Below are 12777 nucleotides of genomic sequence, written 5' to 3'. Positions count from 1 at the left end.
AACCCACGCACCTAAGATAGGGAAAAAAAAACAAATATAAACCTTAGGGTTCTGTTCCTCTGGTCATTACCTTTGCGTAACATTCTTCTTTGCCTTTTCCCCCCAGTCAGTAGAAAGCACTTGATTAGCTGGTGATTTCGGTCCCTCCTCCTTGAAGTTGAACCACTTTGTTTTTCCTAGGATTGGTTCATAGATGTTGAGCTCCTCGAAAGCAAAGGCTGCATCGTCCCCCACCCTTGCTTCTCACCAGCCAACTCAGTCTGAGGCATAGTATGCTTAATAAATGTTTGTAAAATTACCTATTGTTAACAAAGCTCTAAGCAGCTTTCAGCCGTTTTAGTTAACTAAAATCTACATGATTTAAATAGCAACTCTAAAAGTTGTATGTGTCTTGCAATTTACCTGTGACAGAAACTTTGAAAACTTTGTTTATCCCCTTCAATGTGAAATAGATATTTTAGAAGACAATGTTCTCAAGGACCTATTTATAACTGACCTAAAACAAGCAGCCTTTCAAATAGATTCTGACTGAAACCTAAAAGAAATTTACGAATTCTAGTATTTCTTAACATACTGGAAAAAAAAGTGGAATAAATAATTTGATTCAGTTTGATCGGAATAAATAAGTTGATTGGTATAGAGAACAATTAATCCCTGTGTGCAGATGCACTTGAGCAAGTATCCATTTATTTAATGAGTTTTTGTCAAGAGCAAAATTTTAAACTATTTAATAATTAATAATTTTGGGTTATTTAATAATTTTTAGATTATTTTATTAGTGCTCTAAAATTTCCTATCACCCTGATTGGGTAGATCAGATAAACTCTTTTTAACTAATAGTTTAAAAAATTATTTTATAGTTAAAATAATCTTTATAAAGATCAGAACTAGTTAGAAGAAAACTTCTACAACAGTCCCTTCTCAACTGTGGTGGTTATTGTTTCTGGACAATCCTGGGGTTTACAATAGAGAAGCATAAGATCTTAGTGGAAAAATAGAGTTAAAGGGACCAAAACTTGGGTAAACTTTATAAACCCTGTACTCACTCTACAGTGAATGAGTTGGGGTCCAGAAGGCTGTTTATAAATCCATTTGACCCCAGATGAAAACAGGCAAAACTTTCAGGCTCTGGATGCATGTCCACCTAGAGAGTATTATTTGGTTCCTCAAAGCTTTAAACTAAGTATATCCCTTTCTTACTTGCTAGTAAATGTTCACTTGGGCACACTGAAGATCTCTTGAGGCAGTTTATCCCTGATGATCTCTCAGGATGTTCCAGGCACTCCTTTGCCTTTGGAATATTGGGCAGATTCAAGGAGTCATGAAACTGTAGACCAATCCAAGGGTTGTAACAGAAGTTTTATTATCACTACTTTGACCTCATATGACCTTTTCATTTTCAAATGCTTTGCTTTTTCATGGATTAACATTATGTTGAGAGGCATTCAGTACTGATGACTGGTCATGTTCGTATGCAACTGTTCTGTTTTGTCAATTACTTTTCTTTACCTATAACACGGGGGCAGAATTTTTGAAATTTACATTGTCTTCTTTTTTATTGAAGTATAGTTGATTTACAATATTAGTTTTATGTGTACCACATAATGATTCAATATTCTTATAGATTATACTCCATTTAAAGTTATTAAAAAATAATGGCTAAATTTCCCTGTGCTGTACAATATATCCTTGTGGATTATTTATTTTATACATGGTAGTTTGTACCTCTTATTCGCCTACCCCTATCTTGCCTCTCCCCCCTTGTCAATTGTCTTCTTTTAAAATTCATAATCATTACTGTAATCAAATGGTTCATCATGCATTCATGTATACATCTCACTACTTTCAATTTTGTTTAAAATTATTTCAACTTGTGTTTCCTTCATAATTCTTCATCTCTTCTTGTTACCACTTTCAACACTCTGGGGATGTTGGGGTAATAATCTATATAAAACATTGAAAAACTAAGCTTAAATATGGCAACCAGCAACAGAATGTTCAAATAAGCCCATGGTTAAGAGTTGAATGTCTCTTAGTGATGGGTGACGTTGATCAGCTTCGACTCCAGAGCATAGTTGTGTTTATATTTGTGTTTGCTTGAGAGTTGAAAGTTCTCAAGTAATTTTTAAGCTTCTGTAATTGTACTGCAGGTTTCCAGTTAATGTCCCTTAGTAGCTAGCAATTTCAGTAAGAAGCTTATAAATTATTTTTGCTTTCTTGTCAGTAATATGCACTTGAAATGGTTCTCTCACCTTCTTGCTTGTCCTCCAACTAAATATTTGAGTTCCTATCCAAATTTATGACTTATGGGACACCGACTCTTCTTTCCAGGGTCTCTCTCCCTCTCCATCCCCTCTTTTTTAAATTTATTTTTTATTGAAGTAACATTGGTTTATAACATTATATAAGTTTCATGTGTGCAACATTTTATTTCAACTTCTGTGTACATTACAGCGTACTCGCCACCAAAAATGTAGTTTCCATCCTCTCTTTTTATTTTTAGCTCCCCCCCTCTTCACAGACAAGGGAGTGCCTTTTGTGTGTGTGTGTGTGTGTGTGGTACACGGGCCTCTCACTATTGTGGCCTCTCCCGTTGCAGAGCACAGGCTCCGGACGCACAGGCTCAGCGGCCATGGCTCACGGGCCCAGCCGCTCTGCGGCATGTGGGATATTCCCGGACCGGGGCACGAACCCGCGTCCCCTGCATCAGCAAGCGGACTCTCAACCACTGCGCCACCAGGGAAGCCCAGAGGGAGTGCATTTTTAAAGCTTGAATTTACTCTTCCTGATGTTTCTTTATATTTCCCAGGACATTGTAACAGTGACCTGCCAACAGCTTTACCAGCTTTCTCTCTTCTTTCTTGATTCTTAAAGTGGCCTAACAGTACATTTCTGTATTCTCAGATTTTGATTTAAGGAGGCCTCCTGATTAAGGAGAAATTAGTCTTTTTAGATTTAACATATTGTATCAAACTTTTCTAGCTGCTCTATGATTTCCTAGTGTCAGAAACTTAAACTGACTTTATTCCTAACTCCTGAATTTTACTTTTGATGAGAAGTGTAAGTTACACATATAGTCTAAATGTATAGGAATGGGATAAAAAAAATCACATGGGTATTGTTTGCTTATATTGTTTAAAGTAAATTTCTAAGGGACAGGTCTTTTATTTATTGCCTTTGGCGTTTACATGCTTTAGATTTTCATAGCGATTTCAGTAGATTGGCTAAAAGGCCCCAAAGAATTTAGAGCATGGGCTGTTCCAAGGCAGTCTTTCTCCTACAGCAATATTCATGCATTTGACCTTAGTCTAACAAAGAGATTTATTATCATTGGCCGTTCCTAGCCATTCATTAGTATGTTTGAACTTTGCTGTGCTAGTTCTTATAAACTGAGGCATTTTGGATCGCTTGAGGCTTATAAACAATTCTAAGGGTGTTGATGATAACTGACGCGCTAATGTATGGCAGAATGCCGCTACCACTAACATAAAATAGACCAACACACAAATCACGGCTAACACCATGCTCAGAGCTTTCTTCCCATGACCTTTTAGGACTATGTTGTCACATCTATGTTGGGTTCTGAGCATGCATATATATGAGAGAAAGATAGATATATACTTTAGTACTTTATTTCTTAGACATGCAGTAGTGGTTTATGACTCATATTGGGAGTCTACGGGCGTTTATCACCCGAGCTTGTGAAGACAGTAGTGTCTGTTTATAAATAGTTCTATATATAATAGTCCTTGTTTTTCATTTTTAATCCCTGTGGAAATGAAGCAAGAAGTCCTTGATTCAAGGCTTGATTCTGTAACTGTTTTGTTTTGTGACCTTGTAGAAGTTTGTTAGACTCTCATAAATTTAATTTACCCATTTGTAAAATGGAAATAATATCACTTCTCATTGTTGTTGAGAGGATTAAATGAGATAGAGTAAGTGAAAGTTCTTTTCAATGTAGAAAACCAGACAGAAATGAAAAGTATTGTTTCTTTGGCTTCCATGATCTTGTTAAAAACCCTTCTTTCTGTTGTCCATCCTTACCCCACACCCAAACAAGACAACCACAAAACCTGATGTTTTCATATGCCTGCCCGGAAGCAGAGGGTACCACATGGCAGAATCTTACTCACTTCACTTAGGCTGTGCTGATCCCAACTCCTACCTCTCCTTAGTCTGTGTGCCTCAGTAAGAGAGAAATTTATTTCAGTACCTCAGAGCAAGTAGAACCAGAATAAATGTTCACCTGCACGGGTTCAAACCCCTGCTGTGCCTCTCACTAGCTGTACAGCCTTTGAGAATTACTCAAGGTCTCTGAGCCTCAGTTTCCTCATATAGAAAGTAAGCATAGTACTGCCTTCTTCTTAGAGTGGATTTCTGAAGGTGATACCTGTGAAGGACCAAAATAAGGGTTTAGCGTTTAGTATATATGGTTAGTAATTTATACGTTATATGGAAATTTTGGATCCTTCTTTCTTGCAAGTTTCTGGACAGAGGAGATATTACTAAATATTTTATGACAACTAAGTCAACTTTCATAAAAGGAAGTTTGGGGATTCTTTAAATAGATAGTGACCTGTAATGATAATTGACTTTCTTCTTGTTTGTAATGAAACAAGTGATAAACACCTTCATTTCCTTTACCGTAGACAGACACACACACACACACACACACACACACACACACACACTTACTTTGCCTGTTTGGTCTTTAGCACAGATGGATATTGTTTCACAATGATAGAAGAAGATGATTCTGGGATGCCTGTGGTCACTTCTGGATGTCTAGGACTAGAAGGCTCAGATTTTCAGTGTCGGGTAAGGAAGATAATTTGATTCTACTTTGTAACCTTTCATTGGCTAGATTTCAAACAGCCAAATTTCAAACAAGATATAACAATTGTTTGGGTTTTTTTTTTTTACTATCTTGTTTTCAGTAATTTGGAAAATAATTTGAAAATTCGCATTGGGTCAATTCTTCCTTCATTTAGAAATCAAATATTCATTTTATTTTTGCTATTAACTTCTGGTTTAGTGACTCATTAGATCATCTTGCTCAAATTCCAGTTTGGTTAATTGCATTAAGCCAAACCTTCTTCCTCAGTTTATGCTACACACGTTGGTTATTACAAATAGAGTAGTAATTTTGTTGAAATGCAAAAGTTGCAGTAAGATAGTACATGATGATTTGAAAGAAATTACCTCATACAATACATCAGTTTCACCATGTTTGAATAGAACTATCAGACTTTTAAGTGACTTCTCTAACTAGTGTTAATTTACTAGTTTTGGATGATTTGAAATTTAGGGGAAACCTATTAATAGCCGTTTGGGTTCAATTTTAGGACACTCCCATTCCTCATCAAAGAAGATCAATTGAATGCTGCACAGAACGGAATGAATGTAATAAAGATCTACACCCTACACTGCCTCCACTAAAAAACAGAGGTAAGAGGAGGAAGGCTTCCAGGCTGGAAAATTTTTAGACATAAAGTAAAAACTTGAATTATTCTCTTTTCTAAATGCATCTACCTGCACCATTTTCCACTTCTGGGGCAGAGGACTGAGGCAAGATGACATCATGAAATGGTCATTCAGAGACATGTGCAAGTTCTCAGGAACATAGTTGCATGTGCCTTCACTCTTCAGATTCTTACTTCTTTAACCTGTCCTCATTTCCTTCAGAAAACTACGGTGTCTATAGCTTGGAGTGGGTTTCAGGAGGATAGAGGAGGGAGATAGTGTCTTACATTTACCCCTAAATGTTATTCAGAAGTTACACTTCACTCAAAAACTGCTATTTGGCTACATGCGTTTTAAAAATAAGGACCTTTAAAAGGACTAATTCAGATTATTTGCTGGATGGCATTTCCTTTTATTTATGCTAGAGTAACTACTTTTTAGTCAATTCATATGTATTGGTAAAATGGAGAAAATATCTAGAAAGTTTAATTCTAAGACTATACATTTAGTGTTGCTCATTAAAAAAGACACGTACTGCATCCCCAAAAACTCCTGGTTAAAAACAGCTCCGCTGTTTCCTTTCTTCTTGTTCTCACCATAAAATAAATGATTTGTAATGGTCATAGAGTCCTAAGTCTTATATAAGTAGCTTAAAATGATTTGTCATGATTGATTTTTATTTCTTGAGAGAGAAAATCTTCCCAACAAAATACAATGACATTTCTGGGTTTTGATGATAATATTTTATAACATTTGTTCATACTGTAGCCTAGAAAACTCTGTAAGATTGATTCATAATAATTCACATCAAAAATTCACAGACAGATTTTAATTTTGCCAGTCAACATGCTAGGTGTTATGGGTAACAGAAATGGATGAAGAAAATTCTTGCTCTCAACACATGCACTCTAGGTTATGAGGGAGAAACATGGAAATAATTAAATTATACTCAGGCAGGAAAATCTCAGTAGAGTTAGATTATAAAGTGTATTAAGGACACAGAAGAGTGAGTGGCTCACTTTGGGGTGGGAGGATGTCAAAATAGCTTCATAGAAGTGATACCTGAGCAGACTTTAAGGCGGAACAGAAGTTTGCCAAGTGGATAAGGCAGGAATAAAAAATTTAAAAATGAAAGTGGCTAACATAAGCCAAGAATTATGCTAATAACTGTTACATTAATTCACGCATTTGAGCCTCACAACAGTCCTGTGGGGTACTTAGGCTTATTATTCCCCACTTAAAGGTGAGGAAATTGCAGCACAGAGAGGTTCATTAACTTTCCCAAGGTTGCACACAGCCTGTGAGTAGCCTGTGACTCTAAACAGAGGCAATCTAGTAAGTGCAGAGGTTTAGTTTGTAATATTTGAGAAAGATTTGCAAAATACAGGCATATGAAACAGCATGGCTTGTTGAAGAAAGTCCCCTAATTCAGTTGTCTGAAGCCTCACAGTTCAAAGTGGGCCTGTGGGTCAGCATCGCTTGGAGCTCATTAGAAATGCAGACTCTCAGGCCCCACCCCAGACTACTAAGCCTGCATTTTTAATGAGATTCCCCAAGTGATTTGCATGCACATTAAAGTTTGGGCAACACTTTTGGTAGAAAAAGACCTATACGTGGATATAGCTAGTGCCACCGTGTATCAGCACGTGAGTTCGACAACACCTTGTTCAAACACAATTCCACTGATGTCAGGTTGCTGTAAAATTCTAAATGCTTACTTTCAGTTTTTTGTAGTTATTGCCTTGTGAATCAGTTGCAAAAAGTAGGTGATCTGTAGACAACATTTTGAATAGCATCTGTAGACAACACTAATGTGTTGGGAGTGGGGCAGGAGGTGGGTGAGGAGTGCTGGAAATGAAGGTAGTTGTGCCAGAATCGCTTCGCTCAAGGAGAAAAAGGTTTTATTACCTGTAAGTGGAAGAGATGCGTCTTAGCAGTAGCGGTAGGGTTTAGGAAAACTGACTCAAATGCTGCAGTGCACATACTTTCCTGCAGATGGAGCCAGATTCTACTTAGGACCTGGCAGGCAGGGGAGTATTCTCTGAAGAGGTTGAGTGCTAGGGACTTTTAAAAGCAGAGTAAGTCTCTAGAGAACTCAGTGAAAAGGCTTTGAAAAGAATGGTAGTAGTATTGGGAAGACAAGTCCTTGGTCAGGGCAGTCAGGGAAAGAGGATGTTACTGTGGCTGGTGGATTATGTTGAGGATTATACAAGGTGACGGACTTGGGGGGAGTTTAGTGGCTGTAGGGTTTACCATTTTGAACTCTGAGGATCCCAGGTAGTGCCTGGGTGAGGTCTCTGCAGATTCCACCTCACCATTTTAGGGTCCAGTAAAAGTCACTGCAGGCTGTGGTCTGGGAGCACTGGTCTTTCTTACACAAATATACCACAGAGCTGCTGCCTTTCTTGTTTTTGTCTCTACCATATACACATGGGCAGCAGTTTTTTTGGAAGTGGACTATACATGTTTACTGAATATCAGTAATGCATTGGTCAGAAGCATTTGCGTTGCAGCCATATTGGATATATGTCTTTATATAGTCATATTGGAGATAGGTATATTTATGTTTTGGTATAAAACCCAAAATAAAGAACAGGGATGTTAAAGAGACATGGAACCGTCGTATTTTGATATTTTTAACTTTAGCTGTTGTTTTTATACTTACAACCAACCCTAACTTTTGTGGAGCCGGGGCAGTAGTATAAATGGAAGTCCACATACCATTTACCTAATTATTTAAAACTCATAAACCAATGTAGAAGACTGGTAAATAAACTACTTTCTGTTAACCAAACTTAACAAGAATATTTTCATAGTGATGGGGAACACTCGCTTGGCATTCAGAATGCTTGAACTACTTAGACTTATTCATTCCAGTGTGGGAATGGGAGTGATGGGGAACCCCATTCTTGGTTCTGTCTGGCCCTGGGAGAGGTCTCTCATGCATGCAGCTGGACACCTGTTTTGTGTCTGTCTCAGCCTGTTGGCAGTGATACTGTCGGCTAGGAAAGTCTGAATCACTTACCTGGGTCCATACCACTGTGGCAGCCCCCATAGACATTTCTCTGACTGGAGCTAATGTTGTGGCTAGACTGACCCGTGTGGTTCTTATTATCTAAAATGCACCTCAGTGGCCACTGTCAGAGAAATCTGAAAGAAAAGGTGTATTATTTGCAAGAACCAGAGGGTACACAGCACACCTGAGGTCCACACAGCAAGGTCACAGGTATGGGGTGGGTGGGGACCTGGGGTTCTCCCTTTACTGGGGGCAAAGGTGGGGTGCCTAGGGTTTCACAGTTTCTCTCTTTATTGGCAAATTAATTAACTTTGAAAGTTGAGTTGTGACTGACATATAACATTATATTAGTTTAGGGTGTATAACGTAATGACTTGATATTTGTATATGTTGCAGAAATCATCACCACAGTAAGTCTAGCTAACATTTGTCACCATACATGGTTAAAAAATATTGGCAAGTTTAAAACATAAGAGTGGGAATTAGGGCACGGGAAGGGAAAAACAGAATTATTCAAGCGGTCAGTTATCCAGGGAACTTCACGGACAGGGTGACCTGCTTTCTTATCTAGTTGTTTTACTAGTAGTTGTGTCATACAGCTGGCAATGTGTTTATTTGAGACAGATGTCTTTGAAACAGATGCCTCAGTAATCAGAAGCTTAATGTCAGGCACCCACATTACAACACCCCAGCCCTCTGGTCTATGCTCTGCCCACATGTCTTGCCCCAGACACCCCTTGGCCACTGCTTGGTCACCCCTCAGGCCTTTGGGTAAGTCCACCAGCTCCTTGGTCCGCCCTCAGGGAGACAGGGGGCTTCATAGTTTCCAGACACAGGCCTGGGGCCATTTAGGTAGAATTCCAGACTTTGGGGCAATGGCCAGTGTTTTTAAATGGAGAGCAGGATGGGACAAATTCTGAGTGGACACATGGCCTGTGTTCTGCAGACCCACTGCTCAGTGGGAAGGGGCCCAGTTAAAGGGAGCCAGAGCAGGACCCTCTAAAGCTCAGAGCCTAGGTAACTGTGATATTTGCCAATGTGAATGGAGTGCTTACTTACCGTGGCTCTTTTCTAAGTACTTTTACATATACTGACTCATTTAATCCTCATAACAGCTCAGTGGGGAAAGCACCATTAGCATCACCCCAATTTCTCAGACACGCAGCTAAGGTCAAGTACTGTGTGAAGGTTACACAGCTAAAGTAAGTACTGGAGATGGGAAATCGGCCTATGACCTCATCTCCCTGAATCATCTATAAAAAGCCTTAAATGACGTTCTCAAAAAAAAGAAAAGAGCTTTTATGTATCTAAGAGTTAGAAAACTCTAAGTAAGTAGTGGTTAGCCATGTCACAAAATAATCAATAAACAAGATGATTACTTTGAAGCCTCCTGTTTATTATGTTTGCTTTGCACAATTAGCATTTTCTCCATTCTTAGAATCTGCTGTTAGAGGGTTGTTCCCTCTCTCTCTTGCACACACACTCTCTCTCCGCTCCTCCTCTCTCGTCCTCTTCCTTCTAATTTATCATTTATTAAGGCCCACTTACGTATTAATACCAGGCTAGTGGTTTTCAAACTTAGGTGCATCAGAATCACCTGGGGAGCTTATTAAAACACGGATTCCTGGCCCCCACCTAGAGTTTCTGATTTAGTAGATCTGAGTGGACCCCAATAATTTGCCTTTCTAAGGAGTTTCCAGGTGATGCTGATGATATTGGTGCAGAGACCACACTTTGAGACCCCTGGGCTAGGCGTTGCCTCATAGATTGTTACATATTATTATAGTAGGCTTCCTACAAACCTATGTGTCAAACTAGTATAAAGCAGACACTGTATTATTAAAAGATGAGAGGGTTAAAAAATCCAGCTCACCATTTTTTTGTTGTTGTTCTTTTTTTCTTAATAATCGCTTTTCTAAAAAAGTTAAATGATTAACTTAATTAAAAGTTAAATGATTATCTCAAAACATCTGTATTACTAGGTGCTAAATAATAACGGGCTTAGGTGAGGTTCTGTTATTAGACATCAGAGAAGTACTAAGCGCAGGGGTAAATACCTACAAATAAATTGTCTTATTAAAAAATAAACAAGAAAACCTTTCCTACCGATCCAGAGTTTTTTCACTTCTTTTTTTCCAACTTAGATGCATTTAGCAGGAAATTAGAGATACAAAATCACATCCAACAAATATTTATCAATGTATATTTAGGTCCTTGAAATTTTATTTGTCATCTTCTGTTTCAAAAAAGATGATGAAAGGTGACCAGAAAGCAGTGGAAATTCTTTTATGAATATTAGTTTTCCTTTTGCTTTGCTTGTTCCATTTCAGCACCAGCAAAGCAGAATACCCTGGGACAATATTCTTTCTCCTGAAGGAAGAAATACGAAAAGTAATTAGATCAAATGCAGCACCTTCATTATAAACAATAAAATATGATTCGGGAAGCCCAGTCACACTGCAGCTGGTGCAAAGAGGAGGGAGACATGTCTGTTTTGATGGAGAGGCTTGTAGGGAGAAGTCGTGGTGCCCTGGTGTCTGGCTTCCTGCCTGCAGAATTAGTGACGAAGGGGCACTGAGATGCTGGAAGGGATGATGTATGGTTCCAGCGTCACATGGTTTGACCAAGACATTGTGAGTTAAACGTTCTCTTGAAATGGTGTGTAGGCAAGAGAATTTGATGAGGTTTTTTTCCTCCTCCCAAATTACTTATTATCACTTATTTTTGTTTAATTTTTTTTTTTCAAATGAGCACTTAAAGAAGTGAAAGACTGGTGTTGAAATGAACAGAAGCCCTTGCTTTATTAAATGGGATCCTTAAATTTGGCTTTTACAAGAGCAAATAAAGTTCATATAATTTTTTGGCATAGGTGTAGTTTGTGTGTTTAAATATGGGAATTACTAATATACGCTACATGTATACTTCATGGAAAATGTATCAGAAACAACTGTTTCTGTTTTGAAATAGGGTAATTTCAATGTAGTTTAAGTAAAATTATAATACAGGATTTCCAAAGCTAAACTTTACCTTATTATTTCTTTTCTTACTCAACTAAAAAATATATTCTGAGCAGTTTACAGATTTGTTTAAAAATGCCATTGCTTAGCTTCGGGTAATGCCAATTACAAATTAAACTCAATAGGTAACAGGTATTTAATCAGTGAAACCGTCTCCCGTATTCTCTATAACACAGATAGGTTGAATATATGATAGCATCTAGAATGCAAAGGTCAGTTGCAGAATTTTCCTTCTGACACATATATTATGCTTGTGGCAGTATAAACCGGTACATGAGTCTGAGCTGAATTCTTTGCCAGGGAATAGCTCTTAACATTTCTGGAAATGTGCAGCTTCGGTTAACTTTGTATTTGGGATCGGTGAAAGAAATTTATAAATAATTACACTTTTTCTTTCTCACTGAACACAGTAATCTGGATATAACAATTCTGTCTTAACTTCCTTTGTTACCAGAATATATAATGCTAAATCTTTTTTTCTGCAGGAAAATAAGTAGAATATTATGTCTTTGTTCTTATAGTGAATTTATTTCTAGATGTTACTGTAAGATGACATCCCAGTATATGATGAAGGTAAATTACTTTACAGTATTGTTTGTTGACTAAAATCCTCTGACAAGAATATGCTTTTCAGGCACTTTGTGCTCTATTAATAGAAAGATGTCTCCAATTTATCTGTGGTTATAACATTGAGAGCACATATAAAGATGTCTTTGGGCCATCATATTTCCAAGATTCTTTCTAGTGATATGGTTTTTTATTTCTTATTGCAATTATGAGCTATCTTCTAGCGTTATAGAAACAGTCCTGGCATTTTAAGCAGTTGCAGACCAGTTAATTATCAGAGAGGAGACAAGTAATGACAGAATGCTGTTTTGTTAGGAAACCATTGGTGATTCTTACTTGCCTCAGAGTGAACCAGGCTTCCCTAGAGAGTTCTCCATTCTACTCCCCTGAGCAGTTGGAGTGACAGCCAGGTAGAAATCTGCTGGCCTAGAGAGAACTGTGGGCTCTGTTCTTTTCCTGATATGTATCTGGACGTGTTCGCTTTCCAAGACTCTGGCAGTGACTTGAATGTTTACATTGTTAATGCTCTGAGCACAGGTAATGGCAGATTAAAACATGACAGGCACCACCGAAAGAAACAAAAGGCATATTGATAAGGCTCACTATTTATGACAAAAGACAAGGAGGCAGTAGGGGATAGGTTGATTGGGGCAAAGAAAAGGAAAGTGGGAAGGTAATGCTAGCCTTTCAAAAAAGTGCTTGATGGTAAGGAAA

At 38.0% G+C, this 12777-nt stretch overlaps 1 protein-coding gene across 1 annotated transcript in view; it reads left to right on the top strand.

Moving 5' to 3' along the window:
• BMPR1B (bone morphogenetic protein receptor type 1B) overlaps window positions 1-12777 on the top strand; it is a gene marked incomplete at both ends in the record, with an annotated part of 113999 nt that overhangs the window by 63819 nt on the left and 37403 nt on the right. Inside the window, 2 exons of the mRNA XM_079713971.1 lie at window positions 4716-4818; window positions 5346-5448. Of these exons, the coding sequence (XP_079570097.1) occupies window positions 4716-4818; window positions 5346-5448 (206 nt within the window). The remainder of the gene's footprint in view (window positions 1-4715; window positions 4819-5345; window positions 5449-12777) is intronic.

This window comes from Hyperoodon ampullatus (assembly GCF_949752795.1).
Source record: "Hyperoodon ampullatus genome assembly, chromosome: 1".
NCBI classification, from domain to species: Eukaryota; Metazoa; Chordata; class Mammalia; order Artiodactyla; family Ziphiidae; genus Hyperoodon; species Hyperoodon ampullatus.
The sequence above is the reverse complement of the archived record's forward strand: the minus strand, read 5'-3'. Positions and strand labels throughout refer to the sequence as shown.